The sequence below is a fragment of the Rhyacophila brunnea genome, unplaced genomic scaffold, assembly GCF_057557595.1.
Source record: "Rhyacophila brunnea isolate RB1 unplaced genomic scaffold, BYU_Rbru_1.0 scaffold_4, whole genome shotgun sequence".
Classification (NCBI taxonomy): domain Eukaryota; kingdom Metazoa; phylum Arthropoda; class Insecta; order Trichoptera; family Rhyacophilidae; genus Rhyacophila; species Rhyacophila brunnea.
The window spans coordinates 37323648-37347156 of record NW_028233068.1 but is presented as its reverse complement, the minus strand read 5'-3'; the positions used below and the strand labels follow the sequence as shown (position 1 = coordinate 37347156).

Below are 23509 nucleotides of genomic sequence, written 5' to 3'. Positions count from 1 at the left end.
AAGTAAGTAGGTAGTAATGTGATTATGTTTACTTCAAAGATATGAATATCGTGAAAATACAAAGAAATCAATAATAATACTGGCAATCATTTTACAACTCTAGTATCACATTTTCTTCTCTATGGTGATTTAATGTCAATAAGTTTTGTAATATCATTTTGTTTACTAATAATTCTGGTATTTTTTTACCTTAAAAAATCTAAACATCACGTTTTTAGTTATAAATAGTTTCTCAGTAATACCAATAAGATGAAGAATGTTGTTATAATTCGCGAATTTAGAAAGGAGACTGATAATTTAGCTTGTAAAGAGCTTTTGCGAAATTCTGTAATGTCACATTTCACGTCGGCATTTTATACATTCTTATTCAAAGAAGTGAGCAAAAATCTCTACTACTTAAAATTAAGCTATCATATTATTTTCTTTTAAAAATATAATATATTAATAAATTATACTCTTCCTCTACCTAGGTAATCCTACAAATAATGGTTCTCGTAGCTGCAGTTTTCTTCATATTCCTTGGATGTCCAGTTTCACTGTGTTTGGCAACAATTCCGTTTATTGCTGGGATTGTGTATGTTCTCACCTATTTAACACACTCCGTTAAAGCTTCACAAGTTCTACAGGTATTTACTATACAATATAATTATCTCTTTCTATAATACAAAACTGTAAAGTCAATAGTGTAACCACTGAAAACAGATAATAATGTAAGTATGTATTCTTTTTTGTCTCGTTAGCTAATAAAGATACACACTTAAATCAGCGACTTGTTTTTAAGTACTTAGATGATCTCTTTTGCATATTATGCTGCTACAATATTATTATAGGTACCTACTTAGTAATTTAAATACTTTGTTTTCCAGTATTCCACTTTGATATTGATCCCTCATAAGTACATAAGGTACAAAACGGTTATGGGGAAGCCAGGCGGGAATTTGGCAAAATTCATGAATTCAAGAATGAAAACCTAACTTAACCTAACCTAAACTAACCCAACCTAACAAATAATCCAGTATATCGGATATTTTCAAAATGTCTTTGCCGCTGGCTTCCCTATAACCGACTTGTACCGTACATAATATATGTCGCCCCAAAATCAAAAGGGCACATGTGCAATTTTGACGGTTTTGAGTTATGAATGCAGTTTTCTTCGTAAGTTTTTTCTCTACATTATGGGCAAAACTGCATTTGTGAAGCAAAACCCATGAATTCACAATTGAGCAAAGAAAATAAAGGTTACTTGTGTATTTGTAAACTGATCTTCATTTAATGTATAGGAAAAAGGTAACATGTACACGATTTTAGGAACTATGTACAATGTTTACAAAAATAATATAGGAAAAGGGTAACAAGTGTAATTATTTAAAAGCGAGCAAGGGCCTTTGTACAAAAAAATAATTTCGTTGCAGAAAAAGAACACTTGTGAAATTTGTGAAAAATTTTGGCAGGAAATTAGGAAAGCATTTTAGGAAAAAACATGTTGGCAGCGGACAAAGAGGCCCAAATAAATATTTTAGAAGATCGCAATAAGCGTAAAGTGGACGCTCGCAAATCAAAAGATGAAGATAAAGCTATTCATAAATGCATATAGGAAAAAGGTAACATGTGACTTAAAACCTCTTAAAATTCAAAAATTGACAAATAAAAAAAATAAAAATTGCATTTCAATCTTGAGTAATTAGGTCACATGTATTCCAAATTTCATTTCAAAATATTATGTAATAACCTCTCCACGATTTTTTTAAAAACACTTAAAATGCATTTTTCTCAAAACTTAATTTATGCAAGTGCCCTATTGTTTTTGGAGCGACGATATTATCACACTGACAGAAAGTGCTTTATGAAATTTGGAGGATACATATTTCATATGTTTTTAAATTGTTATTTCGAAAACTTTCATAAGTTTGAATGTTAAATACCTACTTGTTACAGATACAGCCCAAAAAATGTTGGGTGGCTGAAGCTTGCGAGCCATACTTTATGAAGGAAAACCCTGCATCCATCAAATATGGAATTTTCAATGAAAACGACTATAAATCAGAAGAAATCAACACACAATCAATGTGTAAAAAAGTTTGTTTAAATTTTTGGAATATCCCACAGTTTCTGTATTTATTGTAAAAAAATTAAGTTCTAAAGTTTTGCAAAGTACTTGGTACATATAAATAATAATAAATATTAATTGGTATCACATTGCAAGTTGATTTCTTGCATTAGTGTGGATGTAATCATAAATCAGTGATGGGCAGCTTTTCTTTAATGTAGGTACCTAATTAAATACCAAACACCTTTTGAGGGACGCATTTAAGTACAGTCGAACTTGGTTATTACGAGGAAGATGGGACCGACTGAATTTGCTCGTTATATCAGAGAATAGGTATTTTTAAATGAGCGGTCACATAACACAAAAAGTCGCAATTTAAACAAAAATACACAATTAGAATTTATTTACAAACCCGTTACACACATACATTTTACATTTTTCCGTCAATCCACTTTTCTTATAAAATTAAAAATAGATTCTTGTTTCATTGTTCTTAAATTTCCCCTCAAAACACTCAACCCATCAAAAGACTCTAGGGTGTTTATTATGCATTGTCCAGAGTAAGCATATTATGTAGAACATAAAAAATCTGAAAACCATCGTAAAAATCCCCGAAACAAGCATGGCATTCGTAAAACAAAAGAAGTTGTTAATTGTAATGAACGCTGGTAGGTACCTACTGACTTCACAAACCTTAGATTTTTTACATGCAATTTCAACCATATGCGTGGATACTTTTTCAATATTGTCGGCGAGAACACCAATTAGGTAGGTACTTAGACACTTAACTAGTGTCGTAAACGTAATCCGATCCCGGCGGCATCCTGTCCGGTCGGATTTTATTGCTTAGGGTCGAAATGTTTTTAAACAATCGGCACATTAACCTTTTTAAGAAAATTTTTGACTATATTTTAGCTCGGTATACCCGATAAGTTGCTCGTTATAAAAGTGAATAAATGTATGGTGAAAATCATTAACTAAAATGTCAACGAATGTTTCCTCATTACATCCGAGATCTCGCTATATCCGTGATCGTAATAACCGAGTTCGACTGTATATACAAAAAAAAATATCTGTGAAATTATAATATTTACGATAGGAGACCCCGAAACCAGGGACACAACATCTGCAGCATCTTATAATAAACATACAAAAGTGAATGTAAAGTCTTTATTTGATTTGGCAATATTTAACATTAAGACATATTAAATATTATTTGATCGGTCTTGGTGTAATGTATCGTATTATTCAGGTGTGATTGTTTTTATTTGATTTTTTGAAACATTAATATAATATGTGATATATAAAGAAATGTGAAAAAAACACATGTTGCATTTATGAGCCTATTAGGTTGAGCAAGTGACTAGCACACATTTCTCGTAACTTTGTGGATGCGCCCGTATGATCTTGGGTTTTTAAAAAAACAAAATCAAGTCAGATCATAAATGAAATTGGAATTATTAAAGTGGGCAAAGTTAACGATTGATGTATCTGATGAAGTAACAAATGAAATACAGCTTATGCCGATGTATTTTGTATCAGTAAACCATTTATTACACATGGGTGGTTCTTTTTACCTCATGAGGTGGCCCAGCCTGAGACAGTCTTCCATACACCTGGCAATCTATCCTCATAGGCTGAAATAAGAAATAATGTAATCATAGCCTGAAGACCAAACAAACTTTCTCTTGGCACAGTTTCAGTTAACTGTAACAATGCAGTTATTTTCTATTGCATTCGGACATATAAAATATTTATTTTCATATTACTTCTGTTAACTTAAAAATCTCATAAGTACTGATATATTACGTTGGGACACTAACTTTACAATTATTCGATCTTCAATAAAACTTTCTTTTTTTAGTGGAGATGTGATATGTTTATGTTATTAACTAGTCTTGTAATTTTTTCAGATTGTTGGAGTCATACATTTGAGAGATTACTATGGTCCAAACAATAGTCTTTGGGTGTACGGCCTCGCAGTGGATTCAAAGTATTAAATTTTATACTAATAAAATTATTCATTTTAGGTACTTACACATTTAGCCAATAAATATGTTTATTATATGACAACATAATGTTTGTGCTCCTGCGGATTTCATTCTTACAGTAATACCCCGTTTACACGTGCATGGATTTACTGCTGACAGTACGTATTATCGTGGTCATAACAAGAAAATGCATGTGTAAACATGTGTTATCGTGCAAATTACAAGATTGCCTGCATGGATTAAAAAAGTTCTGAATTTTCTCGCGATAATTGGTACTTGCATGGTGGATGCGCATGTGCAGTAGAACGATAGTGGGGAACCTGCCGGAAGAAATACAAAGTATACCGCACAGAACATTTTGACATTTACCGATTATTTATGAACCTGTCAAATAGCACCATACAATGACAACATCGCGTCTCGCTTACATTTGAAGAATGAGATTGTAGAGACAGCCGGCACTTTTACGTTAAATTAAAAAAAAAAATATTTATAAAAAATATAATCATAAAAAAATTATTATCATTATTAAAATACACACTACTGGTGGCAGTAAATCCACATATGAACACGTTAAATCTACTTCAAATTAGAAATGTTTCCTTTATAATATCTCGATGGTTAACACATTTTCGACAGCTGATCTCTCTGTGTTGGCCTTTGAAAACACTCATGCTTTAAAAATGAAAATTGATTGAAGTACAAAAATTGTGTTATTATTTAATTACAATGGTTTTTTACCAAACGATTAATAGTAAAAAAATATATATATTATAAATCCTTTCTGTTAATCCTAAACCTTAAAAATCTGTTTATGCAACCTCCACCCTGTTGAGGCCCATATGATTTTACATCTTAGGATCAAACATTGTGATGTAATATAATGTTTTAAGTAAATAGATATATATATAGATACACTATTTTTTAATTGTTTGCTTATATTAAACAAATAGTTACCTATCAACCTATTATAATAATTAGAATATCTATTTATTTTGTTTTTAGATATCACAGAAAGGGTATAGCAAGAAAGCTTGTTCAGAACGTTGTTTATTTTGGAAAAACAAGAGAATACGATAGCTTGGAGCTTGTGACAACAGATTTGCAGAATGAAGCGCGCCTTGTATTCCAATATGAAGGGTTTGTGAATAATATTCTGATACATTTATACATACCTGTGTCTTATTTAATATCGTAAAGTTTGTCACTTCTTTGATTTTTGATTTTAGGTTCCAGTTGAAACAAATATATCATCGACAATTATTTGGATTGGTTCCAATCGGGAAGTATCAGATGGGACTGCTTTTACATCATAGATGAACATCGGAAAAAGATTGAATTTGAATATTTTAAACTCTTATAGTTAAAAATAATCTACATTCCTAATTTATTAAGACAATAAATAGTTAAGCTTATGACTGCAACATGATTCCAATGTATGTATTTAATATATGAATATTATTCTAATGGCCAAATTACACATAGTACAGTCTTTGATTGCAACAATCATCAATCAGACATAATGGAAAGATTCAGATATCAATCGAATCATCTTCATGCCTCTGATTGACTTCTAACATCCATTGTATATGTATCTAAAATCATAAGTAAATCAAAAAATGTCTTCGTTATGTCACCTACTGTACGACAACATCTTCTTGGCTACATGAAGGAAGGCGCTGTTGTCGACTAAATGGGAGGAGCTTGTTAGTTTATAATGGAAGTGCGGTTAAAAATGGGAGGAGCATGTTAGTTCACAGTTTTAACACATAGCCAAGAAGATATTGTCATAGAGTCCTTACTTCAAATGTCACCCTAAACTATTGGAGATTGTGTAGATGGACAAGTAGTACCTATGTAAAAATTAGTTACTGATTGCATTCACTATATATTTTTCTGTTCAAATAAAGAATAACATTGAGTGACAATAATTATGAAGGCAAACTTCAATATGATTGGCAGCATCTTTACAGGTAATCGTTGATTGCCAAGAAAGATGCAAGTCATCAAGTCTGGTTAAGCAGTAAGAGAGACCTTTCGATTTTTCTCCAGTCTGTTCAAACAGATTGATAACAACATTATTATGGGGATCAAATTTGTTCATGTAATTTGAGCATAAGAAAGTTCAGTTTGTACTGATTCAAAATATTGCAAAATATATATGTATATATTAAGTTTACATATCAAAAGTGCCCAATCAAAATCTTATTCTATGACCAATAAGCTTATTTTTTAGAATCATCTACCAGTATTATAGCATTTTGTAAGTGTAAACTTTACCCTGTAGAAGAATAATTCTGAAACTACATAAAGTTTCTCATGGTATGTATTGTGTAATTATTACACTGTACATACTTTGTACAGCTTCTTAATGAAAAATTAACTTTAGCATGAAAATAATATTAGTAATAGAAGTATGTTGATAACTTGTGTCTAAATGAAATAAATCTCAGGTGTAAAACTTTGATACTTTCATTAGAAAGTATTTTTTGGTTATTTCGCTTCGCAGGATACATCATTAAAAAGTAAATACAGTGAAACCTCGATTTTACATGCTCGGAATTCATGTTTTCCCACCAATTGCGTGTAGTTTTTGCAGCCCCATTTAATTTTAGTACATTTAATTCCTAGTTTTACATTTTGATTTCCCACAATTTAGATCAGAAAATAAATATTCAATTAAAATTACTTATTACAATTAAAGATTAAAATTTATTTAAACACATTCAATTCAACATAATATGACAACATTGAAATGAATTCCAGACCCACGTCTGCATTATATTTATTGATATCATGCCTGCAGTGCCCAAGACTAAGGTTTCACACTGCGATTGTTTAAGTTTCTTGTTTTGAGTTGTTTTTCTTTGGTTTTTTTTTTGTTTATGCTCGTTTAAATAATGTCTCAGCAAAGAAAAGCATTGTCAGTACAAAACAAAAAAGGAACATTCCCTTAAAGGTAAAAGAACAAGTTGACATAATATGCTTCAAACCGATTTGTATGATTTTTGACAATAATTTTTTTTTTTAATTTTCAATCCTCTCAATTTGCATTTTCTCTTTATTTATGTTTTTTATCAGTCCCTACCAAAACATAAAATCGGGGTTTCACTGTACTTTCTGAATCAAAATCGTAAATGGGTACCCAATTGTGTCGTCACACATAGCGTGAAACTTAAAGTATAGATAGGCCAAGAGAAGAAGTGGTCTGCCAGCCGAATTTTGAAACTAAAATATAATTATCCGAAAACTATAAAATAACTACCACAAATAGTTATGATCATCATTGGCTTGACACTCCAGGATGGCTAACCTCCTCCAAGAATCTCCCTATATCTGCGCACAACTTACTAGGGTTACCATAAAATTAAACAGCACTGATTTTACAATCTCATTGTTTTATACAATGTATATTTTTAATAATAATCAAAATATATTTTTTTACAAATACATAATCTTTATTCATACACCCTTTGTCCCCATCTCCTTTACACACCCCTCCCCTTACTACCTATTATCAAAAATGGGTTTTGGTAGTCAAAAGCATTTTGTAAGGGGAATATGGCTGAATGTGACTTTGCTTGTCGCAATAAAAAAGTATCTGTGAATATCAAATGTTTGATTCGTTGGCATCATGGGAGATGCAGTTCATAATAATATTGTTGGATAAATTAATGAAAACTGGTCTTGTAATTTTATCTGTTTATTGATTGGTAGCTAGAAGACATACAAATTTTTATTTTGAAAAAATTTGAATGATTAATTTACTCGTAAATTAACGCGATTAGATAAGTAGTTTTATTGTATTAGGAAAATGTCCAGTAAGTTAGTTCCTACCTATATTACTTATAAAAATAATTTTAAGTGAAACTTTTTGGAGGTTTTGTCTACCCATTCCTAGGTCTCTCGGTGTCCTCACAATTGGAGGACCGGCCCTGGATAGTCATTAAATTGGAGGTCAAGCGAAACTGTGGGAACGTATTGAATGCAATAGAACCTCTATTATCCAAACTGATTGTGGATACGTCCGGATAATCATAAAAAATGTATAAAATTTTCCGGAATAAATTTCAAAACTTCATTTGTTTTTATGTTTTAATATCGTATTTATTTCTTATAATTCTGCAAAACCAAGTCATATATAGAATTCTAGATAATTAAGGTTCTACTGTATTAGGTAACTCTATTTTTGAAGGTTAAATATTTCAATATGAACCTAAATATGGGTAACTTTACTAAGGCTTTTTTACACGGACGATCGCAGCGATCTTTTGTCGGGAGGACTACTAGATCGTCGGTGACTAAAGTCGCCTGTGTAAAAAGCTCTAGTATTTCCCAACCTTATTTCTTCCAAGGCCCACTTCAACGCTTCAAAAATCTCCACCCCCCCCCCTTCTATAAAAATTTTATAGTTACTTACCTAACTAATTCTGGAAAAAAATGAATTGCTTCAAATAAAAATTGCACAATTTTTTAATTTAACTTTCGTAAGTCTAAAAATATTATGTATATTACGTTGTACATGTACAGCTCGTAAGAAAATTAATGCGATCCTTGTGCTATGCTTTGTCTTCAAATGATTTTCAAGACGACCTTTTTCCCCCCAAAACATTCATATTGCCCCCCGGTGGGGCGTACGCCCCACATTGGGAATCACTGCAGGCCTAATAATAATTAAATTAGCTTCAAGTCAGTCTCTAATTTTTCTTACTGCTTACAATAAAGCTGATCACTAATGTTTCAATGAAGTGGATTTATTTTTAGGTGCGCTGTAGCAACACTACAACACCAAGCTTGCGTAATACCCCGTTTACATGTCCATGGATGTACTGTGCACAGTAAGAAAATGTATGGGGAAACATGTATAATAGCGCCTGTACACATGCATGGAATTACTGTTGGCAATTGTGCTTATTTTAAACTGTCATGACAATAACTGTTTACACGTAAAAGTGCTGACTGTCTCTCCAAGAGTAAGCGAGACGGGAGGTTGTCATTTTATACAACTATCTGACAGGTCGTACTGAAAATCGGAGCTCAAAATGAGTAGTTCGTTTTTTTACCGGCATGTTTGCCCCGCCCCTATCGCTCTACTGCGCAGGCGCAGATCATAAATAATCTTACTTACGCGCAATAAATCATCACAATTTGGAATCTTCCAATCTTGTTTCTTGTTTGATTTATGCATGCAATCTTGCCAACTGCAGGATAATACATGTTTCCCCATACATTTTCTTACTGTGCACAGTACATCCATGCACGTGTAAACGGGGTATTATCCTACAGTTGGCAAGATTGCGTGCATATATCAAACAAGTTTGGAAGCTTCCGAATTGTGAAGATTTATAGCGCGCAAGATTATTTTCGATCTGCGCCTGCGCAGTAGAGCGATAGGGACGAACATGCCGGTAAAATAATGAACTACTCGTTTTGAGCTTAACCGATTTCCAATACGACCTGTCAGTAGTATTGTATAAAATGGCAACCTCGCGTCTCGCTTACTCTTGAATAATGAGATTGGAGAGACAGTCAGCACTTTTACGTATAAACAGTTATTGTCATGATAGTTTAAAATAAGCGCGATTGCCGACAGTAATTCCATGCCCGTGTACAGGCGCTATAATTCTGAATTTAGAATTTATTAATATAATCATAGATAATATAATACGTAAAGTTGATTTTATACCTTATCTATGAAAATGATGTAGAATATTCAATACTGGCAATACCATTGCAGAAATGTCAATTTGAATTTGACAGGTCTTCTTGTATAAAATATAATTTTCCTTTGTGATTCAATAATTTCACATTATCAAATAGCTATCACACTTTCAAAGAGTTTACATAGTGTAACCTGACTAATTACTGATATGGGCACCGATGAAAGAAATTTTCGATCATCTTACTATGAAAAGGTTGGCTGTAGGAACGTCGAAGAGAAAAAGTCTTTGGATATTCTTTTAAAAGATAAGCCTTGGGACAAAAACAAATTGAAACAATTCTCTCTAAAGTTCATTATTCCTGCAGCATATCGAAATTTATTATGGAAAGTTCAGTTAGGTAAGTTACTTTACCATACCATCAAAACTACATATAAATATATTTACAAAAAAGTGGGCTTTATTTACAACCACGGTGACCTAGTTTATAGAGCACACATCAACCAGAGCAACCCAGTGTACGTCGTGGCTTCCATCGAACTCTCCACCTTTTCCTATCCAAAGTGGTTGCTTTTTGATTCGGTACCCCAAGCATATGCCAGTTATTGCCAGCTTCCATTGCCGTTGATTTTTTGACTGCCTCTATAATGTTTGATTGAACCGCATTACAATCATATAAGTGAGTATAGGTTTTACAAGTGTCTTGTAAAGTGTGTACACAGTTGGACGAAATAATAGGAGATAAATTAAAATGTCATAATAGGCCAAAGTAGCATCTATTCGATAGTCAGGTCCATAGACTATCAGTTCACAAGACAACAAAAGTATACAAAACTGTTGACTTTATCAAACTTGTAGTACCTAATTACAGTACTATAGATCCACCAGTATAAGTTGTCCGCTGAGTGAGGGCGCCACATACTAACATTTGACATAATATCATTCAATACTTGTTATACTGGGATGAGCTTAGTTCTAAATTCGAACACCGGACGATTTATGATGGTATGTATTTACCATACTTGTCCTGTGTTGTAAATAATACTAGTAGGTAATCTAGTTTTATAAAATTTATCTGTCATCTGATATTCGCCACATATAAAAATTATTTAATAAAACATATTTCATATCACATATTAGTGTAAGTATTTTCCAAATTTATCATGGGTAAATGTGCCGCAGCTGCCGTAATGAGATTTTATAACTTTCTTTTTAGACCAAACCAAACCTAACATAATCTAACCTACCCCAACCTACTATAATCTTAGTTTGTGATAATGATGCATCAAAATGTATGAAAATTTCAAATTTTAAATTAACAATTATTGGATCGAAAAACTTATGCGCTGACAGAAAAAGGTATTTATTATAATTGTCCAAATGGAATAAACTGTTTTCGTAAAAAAAAAATCATAAAAGCTCATGACGGCACCTGCGGTACAATTACCTTATCATGAATTATCACCAAAGTGTATGTTGAATCTATATAAAGGGATGTACAGTTTCTTACTGTCTTGTTCTTTTTCAATTTTTTACTAAAAATATAAATCCAAAGAAAAACTATTTATTGTACAGCTTTCTTTCAGTCAATAGTAAGTAAATTATTATATTTACTGCTAAGCAGAACAGACTTTTTTATGAGGAATGATTGTTGGCCATTCGCCAAACTCATTGGGTTCTTGTTGAAAGCGTTAGTGAACATTATACGTGGTTATTACTAATACACTTGTATATCTACTACTTTGAATTGAAATCCAAAGTTCCAATGGTCTCATTCAATCACTATTGCACTATTTATAACAGGTTTATAATATAACAAAAAAGATTTTCAGCCAGTCACTGAAGGTGTACGGCAATTTTGTGCCTTCGATAGAAGACGGCATCAAAATAAGTAGGAGAAGCCAAACATTATTTATTTTATTTATTTTTAGGTGTTTTACCAGTATATACAGACTCCCATACATTTGTGACATTACAAAGGCAGGCACAGTACAGTGACTTACTGCATGCCTTGAAAGTTATGCGCATAGTGGACAACAATACCCCAAAGTCACAATTATTTCTAGCGATGTTCTTACTTGAATCTGGAAAGTTATATTATGATTTCAATCTGCAGGTTTGTAAACATTACATTATTTATAATATAATCTATACCAGTTATGGCCAATAGATCAATCGTGCCCATTGTCCTGATTTTACAAGATCGCGTTTTTGTGTGCTCTGATCAATGTTTCGAACAGACTAACAGATTTTACATAAATAATTTAAAATTTAATAACATGATTATAGTGGAACAATTTAACTTTGAACATGCACAAATGCGATTTTTTGTAGTGTATAGCAATTAGGCAGGGTAAATGTGATTGGTGTTATAGTTGTTACTCTCGATTGCACTTACAACAGGCCTATCGCCTCACTTTCTCATGATCGGCTATCGGCGATCTGACTATGTTATGTTTTCTGTCAAAACTATTGAAATTTACTGTGATATTTTTATAGGGTAATGTGACAATTACCCCCTGGACAAAAACCCTTCGGACATTAAACCCAGCCAATATTTCCCAGACATCAAGCTCCCTATAAATAATCCCAGAGGATTAACAACCTATTTGAATAATGTCAGTAGATTCAATTAAATATTATAAAAAAAATTATAAGTAAATAAAATGAAAAAAATTTGGATTAGAAGTTCATTAAATTCCTCTACACGTTTCTGTGGCGTTGGTGTACTTTTGGATCTTGCTTCATAAATATTTTAGTATAATTTTAAATTCGTATGCATATTTTCTGTGCCAAAACCTTTATTTTGTCAAATAAACTTTTATATACATTGTCATATTAGGTCAAAATTACCCTTTATTTGGAAATAACCCCACTAATGGGGAGACCTCGTATAGTGCTAGTGCCCAGTAACAACATCCCAAAAATCACCACTCATACATGCTGTTCTACGGCCTCCATCTTGAAATATCGCAGACTATTAAAAAAAATTCAGCTATATCTCATTAACAACTGAAAATATTGAATGTTTTAAATAAAAGTTGAAGAAAATTAATATATACACATCTTATATAAGAGTATTTTTCATCATATCTCCAATGGTTACCAAGCTGCAGGGTAGGAATATGATAAAGAAGTGTACTGATTTTGTAATGTCGTTGTTGCTGTATCTATTATAACTAATTAAAATCTTTTCAGATGGAAAACGGCATAGTGCCCATTTCAGAAATGTTGCTTCAGCTATATGACGATGATGTTGATGTTTATTGGGTAGCGAAAGGTTTTTATCATTTCGTTGAACAAATTGGAAAGGAAATGCCACGTCTTGTCGACTCCATGAGACATTATCTCGAAAAAGAAGAACCGGAACTGTATAAGTGAGTTGAGATATTTTCTGTTCTCTTCAAGTGAATTTCTTTAAAACGAAAGCTTATATAATTTAAATTTTTACATACATATTATTTATTACCTTTGTTTTGTAGCCATCTGGCAGAGAAAAATGGTTTGCATGTGTTACCACTAGAAAAATGGTTCAATTGCCTGTTTGCTGGTATTTTGGCAGAAGCTGTCTTAGTAAAGTAAGTACATATTTAAAATTTTTATTTTATACATTAAATATAGAGGTGCTTCGATAAAATTTTACTATAATAAAAATTGACTGACAATTTTTATATAAAAAAATAATAGTAATTCTTTTTAGCCATGACAGCCTATTGATAGAAATAAGATATCTCATTGATATGTTTCTCTATAATGTGTAGAATGTATATATCAAAATTACGATTATTATATCGACCCCGGAAGTAAAGTGTCCCACTTGTAATAGCCAATGATTTCAGTAAAAGTAAAAATCATTCATTCGTTAAACCGGCCACCGCGTCAGTTTCAATATGAAAGGGGCCCTCTCTGCGGTACCATTTTTCTAAATGCTATGCTTCGCTGTATTATGATAAATACGGCAATTAAAAATAGCTGGTATTACTGTTATCATGCCTAGATACATAAGGTTCGAAGTGCCACACTAAAAAATAGAATCGATTGTTGAATTTAGCTGTGAATACTTGAATAAAATCGTCCATAGTCCCTTGTACCGAAAAATTACGCAGCCATGTTTGTGACGTAAAAACGCGTCATTGTGATTGTGCGCCTATGAAAAGAAATAAATCACTGACACTAATTTTATTTTAGTCATGTTAGAAACACTTAAAAATGCCGTTAAAAATATTGAAAATAATAGCTTTTATTGTGTTGCATATTATGGGTCGTGTAAAGTTGAGTCCACAGTGGTTGAAATATTGTAATAATTTCTTATGTTCTTTTTTGAGTGTAATTTGGATTTTTACTAGATTAAACTTTTCAGTTTTATTGAGCATTGTGTTATGTTAGTGATTGTCGTTTTATGTTTTATAAAAAAAACAATATTTATTTTGTAAAATCTGCTGCGTGCTTGTAAAAGTGCTATAAAAACATTTTTTGCGTGAGGTTTTAAAATTTTATAAACATTAAATTGCATACAAAGATAATATGTAATATAGTTGAAAAGTCAATATTCCATGATTTATATTTTATATTATGTTGTATACCCGTGTGTTTTTTTTTTATACTTACGTTTATTTATACGTTTTATATATTCCTTCATAGTAGTTCGTAATTTATTGGTAAAACTCGCAATCGTCCTAACTAAAATATAATAATATATTATATTTTTTCATTCCGTGTGGACGTATCTTTACGACATATTTGACTGACAGCAGTCGGTCGCAAATCGGTCAACCTGAAAGTTCATTTTTTTGCCGGCAGGTTCGCCACTGTCGTTCTACTGCGTAGGTGCAGATTGAAAAAAAATTTACTGTCACATGAAAATTCAGAAGCTTCCAAACTTGTTTGATTCATGCATGCAATCTTGCCAACTGCAGAATAATACATGTTTATCCATATATTTTCTTCATCAACTTCGTCGAGAGTAAATCCATGCATGTGTAATATTATGAACAATACTTGTAAAATATATTTTTTTCCGCATTATTTACAGAATTTGGGATAAAATTTGTGGCGGATCATCAATGATACTAATTTTTGTTGCAATTATTATTCTCAGAAATTTAAAAAGAAATCTAATGAAATGCAAAGACGCAGACCAAATTTCGAAATGCATACATGAAGTAAGTATTTTCACTAACCTTTCGTTTAATAGCAACCATAACATTCATTACATAAAGGTATGTTTTCGTATGAATTATATTATTTTTTTTACATTTATTTTCATAGATAATTCCTGAAGCTGAAGGTGCTATAGCAAACACAGCAATCGAGCTATGGCAACATCATTTCGGCTTTAATCCCACCAACTCAAAATGGGTATATTTTTACTAATTCAATATAATAAAGTAAATAATAAAAGATTTTAAAGAAAACCTTCTCCCTGTAGACGGAACATTTGTGTATACTACTAATTTACCTTCCATTTTTGTGCAATTTTGTCACACTGAAAATTTTAACATCGGAACGGCGATTTACTTTTTTTGCTATCAATATACTATATCGATAATATCAAATTTTGCAAATTCAGTTCTTTAGTCAATAGCTATTTCGGTTGTTGATCATGATGAATGTAAGCAAATACAAACCAGTCTTGATAATGGTGTTACAACTGAAATAGCTGTTGACTAAAAAACTGAATTTGTGCAATTTAAAATGAATTTCTACCAAGTATGTAATTGCATGCTCAGTTGATTATCTTATAATTTATTATTTTCCTTGCGGTTAGTACGTCATCTGCAAAACATTAATAGCATTTATTTTGTTTTAGGTGTGCTGAACAATAATTATTAATGGATTGTGTAAACTGTGAACTAAAATGGATGTAATTTTTATATATTATTATAATTTATTGACATAGACTGAAATACCTATTAAGTAATTATTGATATTAAATAATTAAATATTATTGTGCATTAATAAGATTGTTATATTTTTATTGGTGAACAACCAGAATAATCACAGATGTTAAAGAAAACCTTTTTGTATAGAGATGGAACCTAAACATATAAAAATGAGATATCCTACTTGTTATTTCAAACTGGAGCTTGCTTCAGCGATTTTCATAACGAAGCCACAGAATCTGAAAGACGATTCAACATCTTTGATAATAATAATCGACTACAGTGAAACCTCGATTCTACGGTTTTTGTCAATCGGGATAATATTTGTGACATGACTATAATATTTAGACGACAGTGGCGAAGGGTGACTTTTGGGAAGAGGTAAGCTGTAGAGATCAGAGAAAAATAGCACACTTGTAAGGTATACTTACAGGAAATAAGAAGATAATACTTACGATATTAGTACTGATGAATAATAATATGTGCACACTAATGACAACGCCACACTGAATCGTTGAAATTTCAATAGCTCACCGACGGTATAAAATTGAGCGATGAGTTTAAATTATGTATTTTCATAAACATTCATACACGTAACATACGCCCAAAAATATATCATTGGTGGCTTTGAAAAAAGCCGTTGTTGTCATTTTGCCATTCAAAACACTTCAAGATATTTCAGTAGGTAATTAATATAAAGGCTTACTATATGATCATTTGTACTCTAAGTCAATTCGTCTGTTTTTCTGCAGAAATTTTTTTAAAACATCATCATAAAATGTTTGCCCACGTTTTAATTTAATTAATAATTCTTTTTCAATAGCTATAATTGAAAGATTCGATAATCTAGTTTGATTTTGAGTATTTTGACAATATGTGTGGACACGTTTTAGAGTAGAAAAACTCCTTTCTGCCGTCGCTGTCGTGGTCGGTAGCGTTAAAAATAATTTGACTAGTTTATAAGTCTGTGAGAAAGCTTCCACTAGACATTTTTTGTTTTTAAAATATTCGAACAACTCTCTTAAATTTGAATCTTGAAATTCTGGTAAAGAATAAATGACTTTAAGTTCGTTTTTCAATTGACTTGAATCAAAAATACCAGAATAACTGTTTTTCAGGGATTCAAATAGTTTATCTGGAAATTTTCGTTTAAACGATTTAAATAGCGTCGGTTCAAGTAATTCTAAAAAATTTAATTTTTCAAATGAAACAAATCTATCGTTCATTTGCATTAAAATGTTATCGCAAACCTCCTTAAAAATGATTTTAAAATATTGCTCATCATTTAATTCATTTCTGCGACGTTTTTTTGGTGGTTCACAGAGGTTTTTATATTTATTATATAAATTACTAAAACTATTTTGGAAGTCGGTCTCTAACCATTTTTTAAATTCGTTAATTTTTTTAATGGAATAAGAAATGTTTACAGTTCTACTTTGAATAATTTTAAATAAAATATCCGTTCGGGCATAGATTTCGGAGAATATTCCTAAGTAAAAGTTAAATTCAAATTCTTTAAATTTACTATCATAAGCATCTGCAAAGGTTAAAGAATCTTCATCCCATTTAGAAGAATTATTCTGTATTGTCTCGAATGTCGTTATGAAATCAGATCTATTGTCATGTATTACATTAAGTATACGAGAGTGGTAGTGCCACCTGGTCGATGCAACACTTGGAAGACGGCGATCCATTATTTCATTGAGCAATGCACTTCTCTTTGTAGATGTATTAAAAAAACTCACTAATTTATTAATGTGTCCAAAAAATTTTTTACATTCCGCAACATTTTCAACGGATCTAGATAAAACTAAATTTAAAATATGAGCATGGCACGGTACAAATATGGCCATAGAACATTTTTCTCGAACTTTTGATTGAACTCCGTTTAATTCTGAAGACATTACTGCAGCCCCATCATAACTTTGCGCTACCAATTTTTCACTACAATTAAACTTTTCTAATATGGAGAATACATGTGAACTCAAAACAATGGCAGTTCTCTCTGAACTTACGTCTACATAACCTAAAAATCGTTCTTCTACAGAATTATTTGAAACGTATCGCAAAATGGTTGTTAACTGTTCACGGCGACTAATATCTGGTGTTTCATCTATCATTATAGAAACAAAACTAGCTTCTGCAATTTCAGCCTTAATTTCTGAAATAATTACGGATGATATTGACGAAATTAAATCATTCTGAATCTCACCTGATAATCCAGAAAAGGCGCACGAAGATTTTAATGAATTAAAATGTCCTTCAATTACAGAATCGTAAGATGATAAAAATTGAAGAGATTCTATGAAATTTCCACGATTATTTGATGATTCACTTTCATCGTGTGCTCGAAAAGATAATTCTTGTTTACCCAAAAAAATTGTTGTATCTATCAATCTACGCATTATATTAAGATTTCTGTCGACTTTCTCATTGTGTACTCTAGCAATTGCCTTTTGTTGTTTATCAACGGCAAATTCGATTCTAGTTTTACCAAAAGATTCCAGATTTACGATTGAATGTAAATGTTTTTCTGTAGTCACATGTTTTACCACTGAATTTGTCAAATTATTTAAATCACTTATACCAGAATAATTCCACGCAGACTTATCTGTGGCAAATAGCATACAAGGCCAACAATATAGTTTATTTAATTGACAACTGCCAGTCAAAAACGAATATTTGTCATATAAATTGTTGTGGAAATGTCTAACATAAGTTTTTTTTGCTGTATGCAAATTTAAATGAACGGTTGATCTTCCAGCTTTGATAATTTCTGATTTTTGGTTAAACGTCAAACTTGAAAATGATATTTTTAAAATTTGATCTGTACTACAGCAATGACCAATTTCAGTTGGAAAACTAGACATTTTTACAAATAATTTGTATTTGAAGCACTGACGAATGACTTAGGGTACAAAAAAAGATAATCTATCCACATTCAGAATACAATAAATCACAGAATTGTCTCACAAAATAAAACTATACCACCATGTTTTGAACAACAATCTGACTGAATTAAAACGATATAAATTATGTTTGTCTATGACTGAACTAATCTAAATAATTATCACGAGATACAATTATTTGTTATTTTTAAAATCAATTAATAATTATATCTGATTGAACCCAATAGACATTATTTTTTTAAATCATCTTATTTATTTATTATTATTTAAAGCGGCAGGCATAGACAATAAACTTTGCAAAAAGAGTTGGAAGGCGGTCACTCGAACGCTTCCAAGACGTGATAAAATTTGTAGACTTGCTCGAAGACATGAGTCATATAAGGTATAGAAAACCATTTTCGATTATGAAGTCAATAATCGACAATCGTCATTCAAAGAAAAACAACAGATGTCGTCACTCGCTTGTAATTTTTTGTTTGATTCTAAACTCGGCTAATTTACATAGTCTACATTCAAATTCACACAATAGATGACTCTTAATATTTTAAAATTTTCTATATATTTTTTTATTGCAATTTGAAATAAATACTTGAAGATATAGTTTTCTTAGAAGGTAGGCTTTAAATAATCGCTTAGTATGGAGCCTTCGCCACTGTTAGACGATAGTCGAGGAAAACGATAAATCGGGGAACTGTTAATGCGGGATTATTTAACATTGTTCTTATGGGTGTTTGGCGGGACTTTCAAAAATGAACGATCCGTGCGGAAAAACGATTTATGCGAGAACGGTAGATCGGGGTTCCACTGTATATCAGTGGACCCATGGTGGCCTGGTCGGTAGAGCAACCGTCTGAAGCTGTGGGAAGTAGGTTTGATCCCGCCGCTTAGTATTAGAAGTGTATGTTGTTTTTTGGTATGTTTGTTCCAGTGTAAGGGTTGACAACCAATTATCAAAAAAATGTTATAAATATAACCTCTACATACCACATAAATGTGAAGTTCGATAGTTTTAACAGAAAATATGACAAAGTTAAAGCGACACTAAGCGAGAGAAACGAAGCAATGGGCTTGATGTAAGAGCGGTCGGAAATAATAACATTAACACATTCGCGGACATGACGTCTATAAACATCGTATTTTGTGAGATGGGATATGACAGGACGTCCATTGACGTCCTGTACTGTGGAACGGAATACGACACGACTTTTATAGAAGTCGTATTTTGGATTAAAGCAATATGTTCCCTGCTACTTGTGTCACGGTGTGAAAATATTCCTATTAGATAGTGTCGTATCTTAAGACTTAACTCATTTCTATATCTAAATCGAAAATTTTAAAAATAATTTTAATGTGTCATCACTAACATGTGTCCGCAAATGTGTTTACAATAATTAAATTTACCCTATGTAATTCGTCCGCAGTAGAAGAAATCACAATTTCAAGATTAAGTTATTTCACTAGACTGCGAAATCTTTAACGTGAGACCTGGCGGCGGCGCACGTGTTTTATCTTGTCTATGGTTTTCGATTTCGAAGTATTGAAAGTACTGAAATGCGAGAGGAGGGGATGTAGTTCTCCAAGCCGCCGCCTATCAACGTAAAGATTTCTCACTGTATCTATATTAGTGAGCTTCATAAATTATTCTGTGTATTTGAACAGAGCCGCTTTGCTGGGTATATGGCTAATGACGAATTTTTTTTAAAATCTTGTTAGTTTATTTTATAATTTACCTTATTTTAGCTTTAATGATTTTTCGTTTATTGTTTAATTAAAATGAGTAGTTACAACAGTATAAAAAAATATATTAGGAAAAAATATTTTTACTTAAAATGCAAAAATAATTACAATAATACTTAATTATAATAAATTTATTGATGGTAAATATGGTACAGTATGTATCAAAATTAGTTAGCAATCATAAAAATTCAATGCTATAAGTTGCATGTATTGCTGGGTTTTCTGTTCTTCAAATAATGTCCAAACCAAAGATTATAATGAGACATAAGTAGCACAAAATGGCTGCCTTGATTATAAAATAATTCATTAATGAGATCCAAAGTATGATGGTATAAAATCGGTATACATGTAATATCGTCTGGATCACCATCAAGTAAATATACAATATTTTTTAACTTAAAAGGATATAAATCGACAAGACTATAATCTGTGCGTTGACATTTGACTTCATCAAGAATGTGAGTGATGAGACATTGAATAATATCATCATAGTGAGATCTTTGAAAAATATCATTTAAAATAGAGAACAATATTTGGAAAAGATTTGGGGAATAGGCTGCTCTTTCTATGATATTTTTATAATTTGGAAATTGGTTTCGTAAAATAATATTCACTTTAAAGATATCTATTACTGATTCAGAGATGCAAATTTCTTCTAATAGTTTTAATGACACATTTAAAAAGTTTGTCTCAAGAATTGTTATTAAATGTTGTGTCAGTAAGTCGAATGTTTCCAATGAAACAACCAGTTTTTGATTGTCCCATACGTTTCTTAAAAATTCAAACGTGGCGTCATCAAAATCTGAATTATTATCTTTGACACATTTTTTTATGATTGTGTTCAAGTACAATCTGGATTGTTCTGAAGTCGAGTTAATCATAGAAACCGCTAGTTCAAGGTTGACATCCAAAGGTACAGTTGTTTTATGGTTGTACAAATGTAAATTTTGAACTCCAATTAAATCTAATTCATCATATAAAAACTGGCGTCTTGCTTGTTTAGAATCCCAAGCCTTCTCAGTAGTAATACAATGCTTTGCAATGATGTCCATATGAGATTCTTTTGATTGTTTCAGCACATTGCTTTTACCACTGTTTTTGCAAAGTTTCTGTATTAGTTCAACAACACTTTTCCGAAGATTTTCTTTTAAAATAGAGTTGTTAGTGTCAGATGTAATAATTAGTATTTTACACAATCCATTAGCTACATCATCGGCAACCACTTGATTTAGTAAAGGATTAAAATACGAATGTTGTAACTGGGAATTTGTAACACTTAAAAGTTTTTCAAGCACCTTCTCATTAGCCATATTACTATAAAGCTTTAGGCAATGAAAACTACTTCATTAAGTCTACAATTCTAGCTGGATTAAATGATATTATACATTTACGGCATATTATAAACAGAATAAAAGTTACAAAATGAGCAGGGCACCTGAGTTTTAAATTGGTAAAATTCAATTCAAAGCATAGATAAGATTCAAAGTGACAGCCAATATTAGTCTATGGTGACAGCTGCCCAGTCAAGACTGTAGCAGTGCTGCCAAGTCAAAATTTAAAATTTCAGTAGGTTTTGACAAAAAAATCAGTAGATTTCATAAAATATCAGTAGATTTTGGAAAATGTAGTATATTAGATATGATTTAAGACTTATAAGAATCAAAATAACTAATAATATTAATTTATTGTAAACAATGATGTTAATGGGTAAAATGGCATTCTTGGGTAGAGTTACAATGCTTTCTTCATCAATTTAGAAGTGTAACACATGAAAAAAGTTTATTAATGAAATAATCATCAGTAAACTTATAATTATGGAGAAACACAAATATCAGTAGATTTATAGAATTTCGAAAAAAAATCAAAAATTCAGTATATTGTCAAAAAATATCAGTAGATCTACTGAAATTTCAGTAGACATGGTAACACTGGACTGTAGGGTTACCCAATGCTGCCAACTGTAATTCTCAAAAATATGCCAGTCGGCAGAATAAAATCCCAGATTTTACAAAATAAATAATATAATAAACATGGTTTTACGAGAACAAAAATTAAAGAAGAATTTATTGTGACACATTCAATAAAGTAAAGCATATGGCTAAGACCAGTGAATGCACACAATTTGGTCTTCACCATATAGGTACTAGGTAGGTAGGTACCTATTATAAAAAGCAATCGTGTTAATTTACAAGCAAATAATGGTACCTACCTACCTAAGTAAAAAAAATAGAGTAGGTACCTTCCCAAAGAGATTGGACTATCTAATTTCCTAATAAAATGGAAGACAAAACTTTGGTGAATCTAGAAAAAAAGTTGCTCAAAAGAGGTAAAAAACCCTCGACTTTAATTTAAAATTTCAAGAATTTCTTGAATTCTCTGTAATTTTGTTTTATGAGAAACGAAAAAACCTATAATATTTTCAACTTGTATTGCGCCGGCTACACGGCAGCAACTTGCCTGCGCGGTTTTTCCTGTGCAAAAAAACACTCGCATGGCCACACGGCATAGTAATGCGGTCCACACGCCAAAGCGAATACATATTCGCCAATCAAGCTCGTATTGGCTTACGGGAAAGAACTTGCGCGACCATCTCGCGTCTTGAGTACGAATTTGCAGCGAATAATCGCCGCGATTTTTGGGAACGCTGTCGACAGCGAATTATTCGCGACGCACAGATTTCGGAAGAGAATTAAGTTATTATCATAAAAAGATAAACATCATAACAGCGATGGGCCTGTACCAAAAACTCGAAGAGAGTTTTGGGGATAACGCATAATCAAATTTGCGAGGACAAGACTCAGATGCTTACAGATTATGCAAGCTCGGCGCCAGGTGATTTCGTCCTCAGTGAAGGATACCTTCACTCGGGAGGCACTATCAAGGATTCTTCCGAGCTCAGAGTCCCGGAAGACCCTCGAACTCACATTATAGCCGGGGTACTCCCAAGGGGAGACGTCCTGTGTGAAGGTGTTCGCCAGGGGAGGTACGGGTTCCACCAGGGGTCCGTATTCCAAGCGGAGGTGACCGCATCTGGACGACCAACAACATTGGGGGCCCCCTAAGAGACTTTCGGGGAGTCTAAATGGCGTAAGTTACCCCCCAACATTGGCAAAAAAAAAAACCGTAGCCCGCATACCTTTTGTGCGGACATCATCATTGGTAAGTCCTTCTTTACTTTTACGGAAAGAATTTCGAACGCAACAATCAGCAGAGGTCACTCTCGAGATCGAGGAGTTAAAGAACTTAGGAATTCTAGGACGGGACCCTATGCCCTGTTTTCAAA

The 23509-nt window shown here is 32.0% G+C and overlaps 2 protein-coding genes across 2 annotated transcripts; both read left to right on the top strand.

Moving 5' to 3' along the window:
* The first annotated feature begins 126 nt into the window (after nt 1-126).
* LOC147067326 (uncharacterized) lies at nt 127-6431 on the top strand. Its single transcript, XM_085953711.1, has 6 exons — nt 127-375; nt 471-626; nt 1936-2076; nt 3961-4040; nt 5044-5178; nt 5268-6431. The coding sequence occupies exons 1-6, from the start codon at nt 250-252 to the stop codon at nt 5356-5358; spliced, it is 729 nt and encodes a 242-aa protein (XP_085809837.1). The 5' UTR covers nt 127-249; the 3' UTR covers nt 5359-6431.
* Nucleotides 6432-9772: 3341 nt separating this feature from the next.
* TBC1d7 (TBC1 domain family member 7) lies at nt 9773-15624 on the top strand. The gene is made up of 7 exons (XM_085954805.1): nt 9773-10098; nt 11630-11814; nt 12897-13075; nt 13181-13276; nt 14731-14860; nt 14967-15056; nt 15508-15624. The coding sequence occupies exons 1-7, from the start codon at nt 9909-9911 to the stop codon at nt 15514-15516; spliced, it is 879 nt and encodes a 292-aa protein (XP_085810931.1). The 5' UTR covers nt 9773-9908; the 3' UTR covers nt 15517-15624.
* Nucleotides 15625-23509: the final 7885 nt, after the last annotated feature.